The sequence below is a fragment of the Phaseolus vulgaris genome, chromosome 7, assembly GCF_051622355.1.
Source record: "Phaseolus vulgaris cultivar YP4 chromosome 7, ASM5162235v1, whole genome shotgun sequence".
In the NCBI taxonomy this organism is placed as follows: Eukaryota; Viridiplantae; Streptophyta; class Magnoliopsida; order Fabales; family Fabaceae; genus Phaseolus; species Phaseolus vulgaris.
In genome coordinates, this window is record NC_143504.1 from 48050481 (window position 1) to 48065639 (window position 15159).

At 33.8% G+C, this 15159-nt stretch overlaps 1 protein-coding gene and 1 pseudogene across 1 annotated transcript; one reads left to right on the forward strand and one right to left on the reverse strand.

Moving 5' to 3' along the window:
- The first annotated feature begins 720 nt into the window (after positions 1-720).
- On the forward strand, positions 721-3631 carry LOC137829675 (putative LRR receptor-like serine/threonine-protein kinase RKF3). Its single transcript, XM_068636540.2, has one exon. It carries the CDS (start codon positions 1503-1505, stop codon positions 3381-3383), a length of 1881 nt encoding a protein of 626 aa, XP_068492641.2. The 5' UTR covers positions 721-1502; the 3' UTR covers positions 3384-3631.
- A 7462-nt stretch (positions 3632-11093) lies between these two features.
- Positions 11094-13955, reverse strand: LOC137839010 (uncharacterized; annotated as a pseudogene).
- Between the last annotated feature and the right edge of the window lie 1204 nt (positions 13956-15159).

Here is a 15159-nt window from a genome sequence, read left to right on the forward strand (position 1 = left end):
TCAATTCTAAGAGAAAGTCAACAAGAGAAAATTTAAATGACTATAAAAAAAAACTCTTATATAAATCATCTTCTTCTTTTTATTCTTTTTCCCTGTGTATTACTTTTCATTTAATTGAAGAAAAGGTAATTTCGTATCCCAAGCAAAAGCTGCGTGTATAATTGGAAATGTGAACGAGTGGACATATACATAAGACGAACTATCGAAGGCTTATTGTGGTGTGTTTTACGTCAGATTTAGATTAGGTGACTGATGTTTATATATTAAATAAATCACTTTTTTAATTAATTAATCAATTAATAGAAACAAAAATTTACGTCACTTATAAAGTTTTATAATTCTAATAGATTGATTTACTTAAGTAATTATAAATAGTAATTTAATCTAACACAAATATTATTATATAAAATTATTTTATATATAATAACATTTTTTTTCACAAACAACTTGGTCTACCTGAATATCCCTTCCATGTTGTGGGAGACTGACTTAACCTAAGTATAAAAGTTAACCTACATTGATGTGGCGGGTGGGCACATTTTTAGATTTTTCACAATCCCGTGAACTGAATTTTTCCGCATTATGAAACTTCTTTGCTTGAAAAAAGCATTGATTATGAATCTTTAAATATTGAACAAGGATGTGAAGGAGAATCTTACTAGCACTTAATCATATGTAAGATAAGATAAATTTGAAAGGATACACAAGAGGTAAATAAAACATTGTACGAGAAAACAGCAACCGAAGTGTCAGCATCACCAGGAATTAAGACCGCGTTTGGTAATGTAAGTTTGTCCATTATGTGTGGTGTTAGCAAAAAAGGGAAACTAGAAAAGGTTTTGGTTTTGTTTGAGTTAAGTGATGGATGAAAAATGTGTGGTTTCTTAAGAAAAATGAGACAAGTAGGAGTGGATGAGATACAAAATTAAGCAGGTATATTGGTAAAGGCACTTTAACTTGTGGTAGGTCGAAATTGTGGGAACAGGTTATATTAAAATTGACCTCATGATTTGTTAATTAGAAGCACATAAAAGAAGATGAAAGCGGTGATTGTGCAAAATATGTTGGTGTGGTGTGGTAGTGACGTGTAGATTTGATGCAGGGGCAGTGGGCAATTAAAATTTTGGTTAGTGGCTTCTAGATGTTGAAAAAAGAGTTGAAAGGGAAGAAGAGGAACAAAAAAAGTAGGCTAGGAATGGACAGCGATGAACAGTGAAGAGAAAGGATCGACGATCCATGATGAAGGATCAATGATTGTGGGTGGTAGAAGCAGTAGAAGAAGAAGAAGAAGAAGAAGAAGTAGTAGTAATAGTAGTTTGAGTTGAGTTCGCGGAAGCATCCACCCTGTGTCAGTGTCTGCTATTAGTATTGAGTATTGAGTATTGTTGGGTAAAGAATGAGGAGGAACATGGTCAAAAAACATAAAACACCAACTCCTCTTACTCTTACCTTTCTTCCCATTCCAACTCCCACCTCGCTAACGTACCAACCCCTCCATTTCCATGACTCCTGTCAACCCCTTCATCCTCCTCCTCTTCTTCTGCTTCCTTTCTCTCCCATCCTCTTCCTTATCCGCCACGTGTCCCCTCAACTTCACCGTCCTCGGCACCACCAAGCCCTCCTCCTTCGACTCCTCCCGCTGCCAGGTCGTCACCGAGGCCCTCCGCCTCGTCCAGTCCGACTACCTCCGCCGCAGTGGCTTCTTCCTCGCTCCCTCCAACGCCTCCGACTCCTGCTGGGACAGCTTCCAGTCCTACGTTAACCGCTTCGACCCCACCTACGACATTCGCTCCTCCTGCGGCTACCGAACCTCCTGGATCTCCCAAGGCTGCGTCAACGTCACCACCAAACAAGACTTCGAAGCCCTCGTTCCCCAGTCCACGCTTCAGACCGTGGGGAAGAACTGCAACCAATCGCTCGAGAATAACTCCCCCTGCGCCCTCTGCACCTCCTCCCTCTCCGCTATCCCGCACTTGGGACAGTCCGTCGGCAACCTCACCACCTGCACTGACTACTCTTCTATCTACGCCGCCGCCTTCGCCAACTACCTCGGCCCCTCCGACCCCGGCACCGCCAAGTGCCTTTTCTCCCTCGAATTTCCCTCCTCCCATTCCTCCGCCGCCAAAAAAAGAAAGCTTCTTTTTGCGCTTGTTTCTGTTGTCTGTGTCTTGGTCTTCTCCTTGCTGGCTCTCTGCTTTTGGGCGTATCGCAAGTTTGATAAGAACGTGGCTCGGGATAGGGATATTCGTATTGCGGAAACCGGTTTGGCTTCTGGGTTGGACTCCATGGACCAGAGCACCACTTTGATCAGGTTCACTTTCGATGATATCAAGAAGGCTACTAAGAATTTCTCCCGGGATAACATAGTTGGAAGAGGGGGTTACGGGAATGTGTACAAAGGGTTGCTTCCTGATGGGAGTGAGGTTGCGTTTAAGAGGTTCAAGAATTGTTCGGCTGCTGGTGATGCCAGCTTTTCTCATGAGGTTGAGGTTATTGCTAGCGTGAGGCATGTTAACCTTGTTGCCCTGAGAGGTTATTGTTCTGTCACTACTCGTTTAGAAGGTTACCAGAGGATTATTGTTTGTGATATGGTGAAAAACGGGAGTCTCCACGACCATTTGTTTGGTTCCAATGGGGTGAAACTGAGTTGGCCAATTCGTCAGCAGATTGCTCTAGGCACCGCTAGAGGGCTGGCTTATTTGCATTACGGGGCTCAGCCTGCAATCATTCATAGGGATATTAAAGCAAGTAATATACTTTTGGATGATAAGTTTGAAGCCAAGGTTGCAGATTTTGGACTGGCGAAGTTTAACCCCGAGGGGATGACGCATATGAGCACTAGGGTGGCTGGAACCATGGGGTATGTTGCTCCGGAATATGCTTTGTATGGACAGTTGACAGAGAGAAGTGATGTGTTCAGTTATGGGGTTGTGCTTCTTGAGCTTTTGAGTGGGAGGAAGGCGCTTCAGATGAACAATGATGGTCAACCTTCTGCTTTGACTGATTGGGCTTGGTCATTAGTCAGAACAGGAAAGGCTTTGGATGTAATTGAAGATGGCATGCCACAACCTGGTTCAACACAAGTTCTTGAGAAGTATGTGTTAATTGCTGTACTTTGCTCTCACCCGCAGTTGTATGCTAGGCCAACAATGGATCAGGTTGTTAAAATGATGGAGTCTGATGAATCAGTGCCCTCAATACCTGAACGACCAATCCCTCTTGTTGCTGGGAGGCTTGATATTGAGAGATCTGTGAGCAGTAGTGGCTCTGGTCAGCTCTCTAGTCCAACGGGTTATCAAGCATATACTATAGAAAGTGATAGCCAGTTCACTAATTCTAGGGAAGAAAGAAGCTCCAGCTCCAGGATTTTGTGTACAGAATGAGATTATAGTGTCTGGATAATTTGTTTCTAGATTTAGCTTATAGAATACTGTTTTGTTTTTTCAAGTGTTTTCTGTTACAAAGCCAAATTGGATGTACAAATTTTGGTTCTTGCTAGAGTTTACATAATGGCAATAGAAGAAGAGTATCATCAAGCTTTGTTGAATCAAGTGTGTCACTGTTATCAGAAACAACTGCCAATTCATTTTAAGAATCTTCTAGTGCAAGAAATGATGGAATTTTTAGCTGAGCTCCTCCATTCTCACTTGTATCTCTCTCTCTCCCTGTGTCACAACTTCTCAATACTAAATGTTGAAGTTTAGGAGTATCATTACCATTTGTTTGGTCAACTCATTGGGTCATGAGAGGATACGGGAAAGTAATCTCAAAAACGAGAAGCTGGCATAAATGTCTCTCAAAAGTTAAGTGCACATGTTCCCTTCTGTTGTGGGTTAATCAAGCTGTTTATGTTGAGGAACATGCCCAATTGGTTTGACTTTTATTTTCATATATAATATCATTATACTATGGAGCCTGAACTTCAATCATTACTCTGACAGAGTTAGGAGTTGGCAATTATTAATATGTGGGAAGAAGATTGCTTAGGTTTGTAACGTTCAGCTACTGCATTCTATGTTCTTCTTTAACAGATGAACAAAATAAATGATAAAAAAAAAAGTGGAGTTTTGGTTTTGTGGTGTATTGTTCTCTTTTTCTTCTTCTTTTGACGGGGGTATTATTCTGGAATAATTGACAATATCAAAACATATAATTTTGTGGGCCTTGTGACCGAATTTATAGAAATATAAGAAATTAAAAAACATCATATTTTTATTGAAGTAATGGCTTAGTGGAGAACTTTTTTTGTTTCTTCAAATAACATCTTCATTGCTTTTTTTTTTTCTTTGGTCAAGGGAGAGGCTGGTGAGGGAATTGGGAATCTGAGATCTGGTCATTTGTGATACAGTGATTTGAAGCAGAAAATGCAACCAGGGACCAATGAGAAATCTTGCCTTTGAAATTTAACCACCTTTCTCAAAGCAAAGGAATCAAGTACCATTAAATGACCGGCCAAGAAATGTAATTGGCCCTTGAGTATATAGCTTTTTAAATTATATAAGAATCAAATATATTATTTTTGTTAAATATAAATGAAAAATATGCAGCATCCTATCTGTAAACAAAATATCGTTTTCCCTGCTTCACTTAGGATTAGGCAAAATGTAAAATTACATTCCGAATCCAAAAGATAAAAGGAACATTTTTATATAAAAACAGTGACAAAACATATAGATTGGTGTAATTTTATCATTCCAGAATAATGTACTCTATTTTATAATTGGCTTTTAACTCTTCTTCGTGAGTGTTTTCTGCAGCATAATGATTCTTTTGAGTGTTTTCTGCAATTTGTCTTGAAATATATAGAAAATACACTTTGGAAACTCTATGCTAAAAAAATCATGACTCTAGAAATTTACTGGATATAGAAATAAACATCCTTTTTTATTTAATCATTATATAGTAAAGGAAGAATTGACCTTGTTTGGACAAAAAATTAAAGAAACTGTTGATCCATTAATTGACAGATAGAAGAGCTAAAGGTTTGTAAATATTTTGGGATGATGAAGAGTTTTTGGATGGCGAAGCTGAGATTACAGAAGAAAATGGGTCAGTTAATACTGTTAGTACTCAATTCAGTGATCCTCAATTATCTATGAATGCTTTAACAGTTAACAGGGGTGCATAATTATGAAACAGTGCGGGTCATATATCTAGAAAATGTTGGAAGCACTAGCAGTCATAATTTCTTAGATTTGGAATTAGTTAAGAAGTTTGGGAGTAAATGAGACTCCATCACTCCAATGATTGTGACAGCAGGAGGTGGTACAAGGTTGGAGGCTCCTTATATAACATGAATTTTTCTATTGATGAAAAAAAGATTTGCTTTGAGGTGAGTCAAGCCTTAAACATCAAATGCATCAACAACAAAACTTTCAGCTGATTTTCGTGCAATAGATTGTATAGAAGCAACAACTAATCAATTGAAACTTCCCCCTAATTCAGGCATACACAATGTGTAAGTTGAAAATGTGCAGAGATCCTCAATCTTGTACTTAAAAATCTTTCACCACAACCATATTCACTTGTTCCTTCTAAAGGTGAACCAGAGGCTATTCTGGATGAGAATAGGAAAATGGTTAAAAGGGGTATTCTTGCTACTAAGATATTGTTTGAGTGGAAGAAATTTACCTATAGAGCATACTACTTGAGAGTTCTATTATGGTTGATCAAACAGTTTCCTAATAGTTTACACCTTGAGGACAAGACTGCGCTTGAAAAGGAGGGTATTGTTGCAGCAATAAGTGCTGTAAAAAATGGTTTCATTTTAATAATTACTTGTTTGTTTTTCATTTTTGTCATCAACTTTATTTTCTATTTCACGTATTTTTGTTGTTTTTGGTTACTCATGTGACACTAGGTAATGGAGAGATTTGTTAAAATCTCTTTTCCAAACATTGCTGCAAGTGCCTCATACTATTTGGTTTAGACTAGTGAGTTAAATGGAAAAATAAACACGAAAAAACATCATTTTTCTTTCTAAAATTGTATCTATGTTTTTCTCTTTATTTGCCAACAAATCTCATTTTTAAGGATGTTTTTTCTTGTACTCTATATTTTTTTTAAAGAATGTTTTATTCCTTTTAAGAAATGACTTTCAAATTACTCTTTTTGAAATGTTTTTTGAAATATATTTTATGAATTTTGGATTTATTGTTTTAGAAGTCAAAAAAATGTGTTTTAAAATATAGAATAATTCTTTTGTTTTTTAGATTTCCTATTTTGAAAACACTTTTTACTTATGCAACATCTCCTATTTTAGAATCATCAAAAAATATCAAGAGTAATTTGAATATTTTGAAGAATGTAAGGGTGCTGGAAGAAAACTGTAGAGGTGCAGAAAGAAATACTTCATTCTTAATTATGCTTTGCCTGGTCATGGACCTTGTTGGAGTTTTCTATCTGAACCCAAACTCCATCATAAGAGGCAGAAAGTTGGAATTTAATTTAAATTAAGAAAAGAAAATATCATATTTAATTACAGTTTTGGTTTTTCAAATTTAAAATGTGTATATTTATTTATGTTTTCTTAAATAATGCAGACTCTTTAATTTCATTTAAATTCTTTATTTTATGTTTCAAACTGCAAAAGTCAACTGCCAGAGTTCAAAACTAGTTAGTAATAGTGTCAATACTCAAGAGTAACAAAAACAGAATAATTAACCTTAATAGGTTGGTTCACATTAAAAAAAAATTAGTTGCAAGACATACTAATGAGTCTAATTATTGTAGTTTTTACAATTAGAAAGGAACAATTAATATAATTTACTCTTATTTATTTTGATAGTTAAAACGAAAAGTTATCCTCGTAAGTAAATTTAACCTAAGATAAACAAAATGGAATCATGTTATTTGTAGACTTCTGGAAAATGTCAAATCTCTATTAACTTGTCATGGACTAAACATGAATGCCTTATAATCATTTGGTGTTACGTTTAAACCAAGAAAAACAAAACTAAAGGAGTTGAACAAGTATAAAGTTTATTTTTATTAACAATAAACATCCAAATACACGAATATTATTAAGATTATATAAGTTTTAAGAAGCTGAAGAGTACTTGAGAAATGTAGGTGTGTGATTTATTAAATGAATATATATTTAAGAGTATAACATGATAATTATATGGAAATATTTGATTAAAACAACGAGTAACATTCAATATAGGGTGACATTTATTCTTACATTTCATTTTGTTCGAGGATTTTTAAACAAATTGTTTCATGAATAATCCCTCAAGAATTAAAAAACCTTTCATGAAAAATTCGGGATCATAATCAAATCTTATAATTTTGATATGTTTCTTAAACTAGTTTTTAAGAAGGATAATGAAAATTGTAAGATGAGTATGAGTTTCAAACTCGTGATTCATAAGATAAATTCATGTAAAACGAGAACAATTATCTAAAGTAATAAGAAAATATACTTGACCATGTAAAGAAATATTGGAACAAGATCTCTAAATATCAACATGTATCACATCAAAAGGTTTAAAAGCAAGAGAAAAACTAGAAAAAATATTTAAAAAAATTATTTGACAAGATAACAAGTATTGCAACCATTTTTTTTTTATACTTTGTATATAAGGATGTTTATGTTTCAGAATGACTAATCTTTCACAAGTGACCTAGTCGAGTATATTAGAGAATATTTTGTATAATATTATTCATCAACTAGACCAATTTTCTCTTTGGTTTTAAAATCTTTAGTCACACAAGAATTGGATGTGAAAAGAACTTTAAAATTGAGGGAAGATACCAACTTAGAAAAAAAAATCAAATTATATGTGAAAGAAAGAATGAATAAACATCTTTTAGCAAAAAAAACATCATTGAATTTAACTATGTCGATATGAGTAACAATAACCTTAGTTACATTAGGAAATCTAACAATTATAAGATAAATTTGTTTCTAAGAAAGAAAATTTTCAAGATTAGAGGAAACATTATATGTAACACCAAAATCAATAGTTTTATATTTTGTGCTTTGGAGGAAATGATTCTAGTAGTATTTTCATGGTTGAACTGTTGAATTAGAGACATCAAGGCTTTGTATTTGTTATTATGATACATGTATACTTTGGTTTCCAAATGCAGTATGTTGAACAACTCTAGTCTTTGTATCTTCTTTAGTATCAAAATGGTTGACAACATTGTTCTTTCCATTATAATATTTATGTATGGAGAAAAATCATGCTTCTTGTAGCATACTTCGCCATTTTTTTCAAATGTATACACATATTTCTATTTGAAGAATTCTTAAAGTTCTTGTTTCATGGCTTGACGAAAACCATGTTTCCTATAACAACGTCCTATATGTAGGGAACAATAGAGGTTAATGTATTAATCTTGGTTTCCAATTCTATAATGAGATTGTTGTCAACTATTTGTCATTCCTATTGAGCTACATCAGAGAAAATTTTAGCAATTGGTGGAATACTTTTATCTGTGCAATCAAAAGTAATCACTCCACATGGTCATTTTGTGTCATAAGAGCATATAGGGTCATGTATAAAATTCCCAAGCTCATCCCATATAACTTTCAATTTTGTAAAGAATTCTTTAATAGTGAGATCTCTCAGTTTTAAGGATGAGACTTTCATTTGCAAATATGAAATTCTTATGAGATTTCCTTGAAAAAAAATCTTGATTTCAAATCATTATATATCTCATCTACAAAATGCTTTGGCTTATGGAGGGAGAAACTAAATGCACAAGCTAAGAAATCACCATATCATTATAGTGTTTCTAGGCTTGATCAAAGACATCTTCTTTCATAGATTCATCAACAGTCTCATCCAAAAATTCAACCTTGTTCTTAGCATTCAACGCAGTAATTATAGACCTACTACATGAGTGAAAGTTATTCAAATGAAAAACTAGGAATGTGGCAGAATTTTCAAATGAGTGAAAATATAAGAAACTATGTACATAAGAGATTTGTATTGAATCTTCATACATGATGAAGAAAAAAGGAACAGGAATGGTCAAGAAGCAGAAAAGAAACACTAAAAACACAAATAAAAAATATGTAATAAAACTCTTATTTCTTAGTTTACTTCTACAAGATAACAGTTAGCATTCATGATGAAAGAAAGAATGTGCAAAGAAGAAAAGAGAGGAACAAGCAAAGTTATGGATTTAATTGAATTGTATCTTATCTTAGAGAATATGGTAAAATCTTGATTTATCACTACAAGAAAATCATTAAAAATAGAAACTAATTTTAGAGACAAAAAATAATTAGTTGCAATAGTGACTAAATTAGAGATCATTTTAAAAACTAAAAAAATATTGGTTTCTAAATTAGTTTTTATTATTATTAAATAGTTTCTAAATTAACTATCAAGGTTACCAATTATTTAGATTCTAAATTTGGTAGCAAAAACCTTGATTGCTAATTAAATATCAATTTAGAAACCATTTCAGAATAATAGAAACTAATTTAGAAACCAAAAATATTTTAGTCTCTAAAATGGTCTCTAGTTTAGTCATTATAACATCTAATTATTTTTAGTCTCTAAAATTGGTTTCTATTTCATGATTTTCTTGTAGTGTATATATAAGATAAAAAAAAACGAAATTGAAAAACAAACACACAAAAAAAAAACATTAACTGAAACATTAAACACAATAACATAACTATGCCAAGAAGTTGAAAAATTTATTTTAAATTTTTTAGATCCATTTCTTTCTTTGTTTGAAAATGAGAAAAAAAATTGTTAAAATTATTTGACTACAAACTTTTGAAAGAAAATTATTATAAAATTTATTTTAGAAATTTTAACACTTTGATAGTTCAAATAAGATTTTTATATACTTTTGTTTTTTTACATTCACTTTACAACCAACAATATTATTTTAATATTTTTTATACTATTTTTAAATCTATCACAACAATTCTTATATACAACTCTATGGTTGTTAAACATAATTTTCCAAAACAGAATCTATTTGGGGTGTTTCTTCCTGCACCCCCACATTTTTCTTCCTGCACCCCACAGTCTTGTGCAAAGACAAAATTGCCCTTTAAAATTTTTGAAATTACAACATTACCCTTGATGTTATAAAACCCTAAAAACTTAAAATGATGCTCATTTGTGCGTGGTGGCTGGCCGGCTTCTTCAACAGCAGAGGTCTTCTTCAGTGGCAATCTCTTGCAATAGCTTCTTCTTCCAAATCTCATCCATCTCACATTCATAAAGGTACATTCATGTGTTCCGGACTTTGGTATCCGTTTTTTTCATGGATTGTTGTTTCCGTAAATGTTATTTCACATTCCAAATCACAGAATCCGGTAAGTTTTCGAATTTGGGGATCCGGTAGTTTACCGAATTTGTGGATCCATTAGTTTCCCGGATGTAAGGATCCGGTAGTATTCCGGATTTAGGAATCCGGTAGTGTTCCGGATTTAGGAATCCGGTAGTGTTTCGGATTTAGGTGAAGTTTAAGTAGAGTCACACCAAAGAAAAGAAGAAGCTGCTGCTGCAGGTTTTTCTGTTGGTTGATAAGCATATTGCTGATTCTGATTGTGGCCATTGCCATCACAGTTGGGATATTATACTATTAGAATTCAGAGCAGTAGTTGTAAATTCAGGTTTAGGCTGTGATTTTTATTATTACTATTTAATTTGTTTTATTTCTTTTGTGTTCTTTCATTGGGATTTCTCTTTTGATGGATTTTTGTTTCCACCACCACTTCGAGATACTGTTCTTGTATTTCTATTCTGGGTTTTCACCCACTTCACTTACACATTATATCTATAGTATATGTTGATATTCTATATTTTCAGTACCGAAAATCGTTAAACTTTTATTAATTAGATCTGGACCCACATGACACGATTGCTTACAATTTTTTGGATATATATTTTGTTTTGTCTTTGTAAAATTAAAATAAAATGTAAATTGGTAACGCTGATTTATAAGGTCTGATCAGTTTTAGGATGCATAGTTAATCTTACACTAATGGTTTTCATCTCCTTGGCTCAAAGAAGATTTTTTTGAACAATGACTAACACAATTCTGCACTATGTTTTAAAATCCAAACTTTAGTTAATCCGGTAGTTAATCCAAACTTTATTTAAAATGCAATTACAACTATAAATGTCGTCTAATGGACATAATTTGTGTAAACATTTGCATCCGACTAGTATAATATGAACACCATGTTTTGGCAATTGGATAACAATGAGTAGACCATAAAATATCTGTTGGTGGAATCGGGCAACCTTCTTGCAACTGAACCTGTTAAAAATTGTAAGCAATGTCATTAATTATGTTTTTCTATGATTCCTAAAATTCATTGATAATGAAGTTTAACAAACCTGAACAAAATGATTTCCATGAACATGTCCAATACAGATGATGCGGTGATGATTAAAATTTGTTGGAGGTTGGGATCTTAATGGAAAAATAGTCAATGATTGTTTAAGAGATAAACACACAACAATCACATTATATCGATTTGCAATAACGTATCCCATATCTGGTATTGTCATCCACTTATCTGTACTTATCTGCAAACAGAAGAAAATGTAACAAGTTAATCCACTTATACACCTTTTTACAATTAATAACATCATTGAGAATGAATACAATTACCATGTGGTCAACTAGAAGTGAATTTTTCAAAAATTCAAATCGTTCATCCCCGCCAAACAAATCAATATATTCTTGACGCCATTGACAAAGTTCTTTATGCAAGTTCATGCGTACAATAGCCCATGACTCCTCTCCCATACCCAATAATGCACCAACCGCACGATAGCCACAATGACCGTCAGCCTTAACATCAACAATATCAACAATGTAAGGATGAATTTCCACCGGAAATTGTTGTAGCATTGGTATTGATTTGGTCGGAGGAGTCTCTGAAATAAATCCCTTGCTACATTTCAAACTAGATGAACTATCATGTTGTGAAAGAATGGCATCAACATGTTCAAAGTAAGAAGGAATTCGCTTCGTTGATCTACCAAATTTACTCTGACGCCCTTTTAGTGCACCTTTTGTTTTGACTTTCTCCCTTGGTGGACATAAAGATGTGTTATCTGGATAGGCAATCTCACATAATTTGGCTTTGATGTTAATCTTACCAGCCATGTCAACCTCCTTGAAACGATTCATGATGACAGCCCACTCTTGTTGGATGGACAACTCTGCTGAAGTATCATCACTTGAAATATCTAAAAAGCTTAATCGTGTCCAAATGAGATGCACTGACTGCAATGGTATGCTACCCACACCAAAGGAAGCCAATTCACAAGCACAAGGAAGGCCATGAGTAGATCTAATGGTGCACCCACAACGAGATTTATCTAAACCAACATATTGAACTCGATCACTCTCTTCTGCAATATACTGCAAAGCATATTTCGATACGAAGCCAAGCAATTTCTTATATCTTGTTACATTGAAGACATGACTCACTACATGCAAACTCTTTTCAAATGAAGATTTAATTGCATTATGTTGCAAGATGATCATCTTATTAATGGATTCCCAACAAAAGCATAAGTCCCCCATTGATGTCTCAAGGATCCTCTTTAAACTCCAATGTGCAGACTCAACCCTGTTACTTGTCGTGTTGCCTAAGTGCATGACTTTATCCGTCCAAGCCTTAACAAACTTTTCTTTATGTGGATTTAATCAAGTACTAATCACATATTCAGTAAATATAGGCCATGGTGAACAAACAACATTAAATGCCTCAACACGATGTTCATAGGACTCTACATTTTCACAATCAACAATTGCTCCCCAAGATTCCATCACTTGATCCCATGCCTTTTTTGGATGAACAATCATTTTACATTTAGCTTTAACATTTTTATCAATGTGAAAACGACATAACAAATTAGCAGCTTCGGGAAACACAACATTTATTGCATTCATTAGAGCAATATCTCTATCACTAACCACAACCTTCGGGTATGAATCAAATCTCAAAAACAAACCTTTCAGCTTCTCAAGGGCCCATACAAAGTTATGATGACGTTCTGATGCGAGTAACATAAATGCAGCACTGAAGGTCACTCCCGTTGAGGTTACACCAACAACTTCAAACAAGGGCATCCTATACCTATTAGTTTTATAGGTACTGTCCATCATCAATACAATGTTAAAGGCATTCAATAGCTTCACTGAATCAGGGTGTGTCCAAAATAAATCTTGCACAACATTCGTCCCTTCTTCAAACCTAGACCAATGGACATACATATCACGCTCAAGTAACATCATCAATTGTTGCATTTCAGTTCTATCACCTCGTACTGATTTTTTGTACATATATCGTGCATTATAAACTTGCTTTATTGTGCTCATATTTTTCTCATTATGCTCTTTCATTGTCAGCAAAATATTTCTAGGCTTCACCGAACTGTCTGTCATGTCCATAAGCATTGACTTCTCACTACATGTGAACCTACCAGCATATGGATGACCAACCAATGTATTTGTCAACTCATGATTATGAGACCCACAAATTAATTTCAATATCCACCCTTCACCACTCTTTACTGGATACCCTCGTAATCTGAAAGGACAACCACATTTCCTAGTTCCACTCTCAGTAACCTGTAAATCCTTCTTATATCGTCTGTATTGACCTCCTCTCTCACAACCTAATAACACAAATGTTTTTCTTCCTCGTTGGCCAGTTGCAGTATCCGATCTCAATATCACAATACAAAAACCAAAGTCAAACGCAACTTTTCTAACCTACTTTAGGAGCTCATCCCGAGTACGAAATACCTACAAAAGTTATCATAACAAATTATTTACTAATTAACAAACAACTTAAAAATACTTTACAAACTTAACTTTACCTCATCTGTAGTAAACGCATCTGTACATTCATATCCCTTCGATTTAGATAATGAATTCTCAATATCATCATCATCCCACACATTCACACCATCATATAATTGTTGTTCAAATTCTTCACTACTATCCATGCTTCTACGAATAAAAAAAATAAAACAAAGTTATTGCATTCCGGATCCATGAATCCATAAGTGAAAAAAATCATTCCGGATCCAACAATCCATAACTCAAAAAGACTATTCCGGATTCAAGAATCCATAACACAAAAAAAACATAATGCAAAATACAATTCCGGATTCATAACTCCATAATGCAAGTAAAGCATTCCGGATTCATGAATCCATAACATAAAATACTGTACCGGATCAACCCATCCGTAATGAAATTTTAGCTTCCGGATTCACAAATCCGGAGAACAACATATTATTGCATTTTACTTCTGGAACACCCCCTCATCCGGAACACATTATTTCATTTATTCCGGATTCATGAATCCGGAAGGTATTACCGGAGTCCGATATCCGGTAATCCCGAAATTTCCATAACCACCGTGTTTCTTAAAAAAAACCTTTACTCTTACCTCTATAACCCAGACAACACTTCGGCAACGTTGTATACTCCTCCGCCTTGCTTCCAACAATTATGAAGAACCTCCACAACACTTGAAACCCAAGGATGAAGATGAGCAGTGAATGTGGAAGTGCTGAACGTTGCCCTTTTCAAATTTTTGCTCAAGGTTAATGTTGGAATATTGAAAATTGTGGGGGTGCAGGAAGAAAAATGTGGGGGTGCAGGAAGAACAAGCCATCTATTTGATCTTTGCTTAACATTTTTGGCACTTTTGTCTGGTTCTTTCTGGGCTACTTTCTATTTTATGGAAATGCCAGCTTTGGCAATAAATTCAAAGGAGGGTCGTCATCATTATCTTGGATGTAATATTATATAAGTTTCACAATCTTTTGAAATTAAAGAGATTATATTTTAAAGGATTCAGTGGAATTGAAATTAAAATGTCATTTTTATTAATAAAAAAAATCATCTAAACAACTCTTACAAATTTATTGTATCTGGGTCGTGTGCTCTATGAAAAAACATAATATCTTTAAAAAAATCTCCAAGGTGGGGCCTACAGATGTCTTTATCTTATCATAATTTTTTTATGTATTTATAGGAGAAAAGAATAAAAAAATATTTTAAAAAATTAAATTAAATTTATGTATAGATGGATTTGTAGAAGTTTTTCATTTAATTTTTAAATCAATTTTTTAGTTTATACATTGGATAACTTTTTCATTTATTAAAAAATTATTTAACTTTTTTTCTAAAATTAGTTTG

Coding starts and splice junctions, on each gene's coding strand:
- LOC137829675 (XM_068636540.2), top strand. CDS start 1,503: ATGACTCCTGTCAACCCCTTCATCCTCCTCCTCTTCTTCTGCTTCCTT.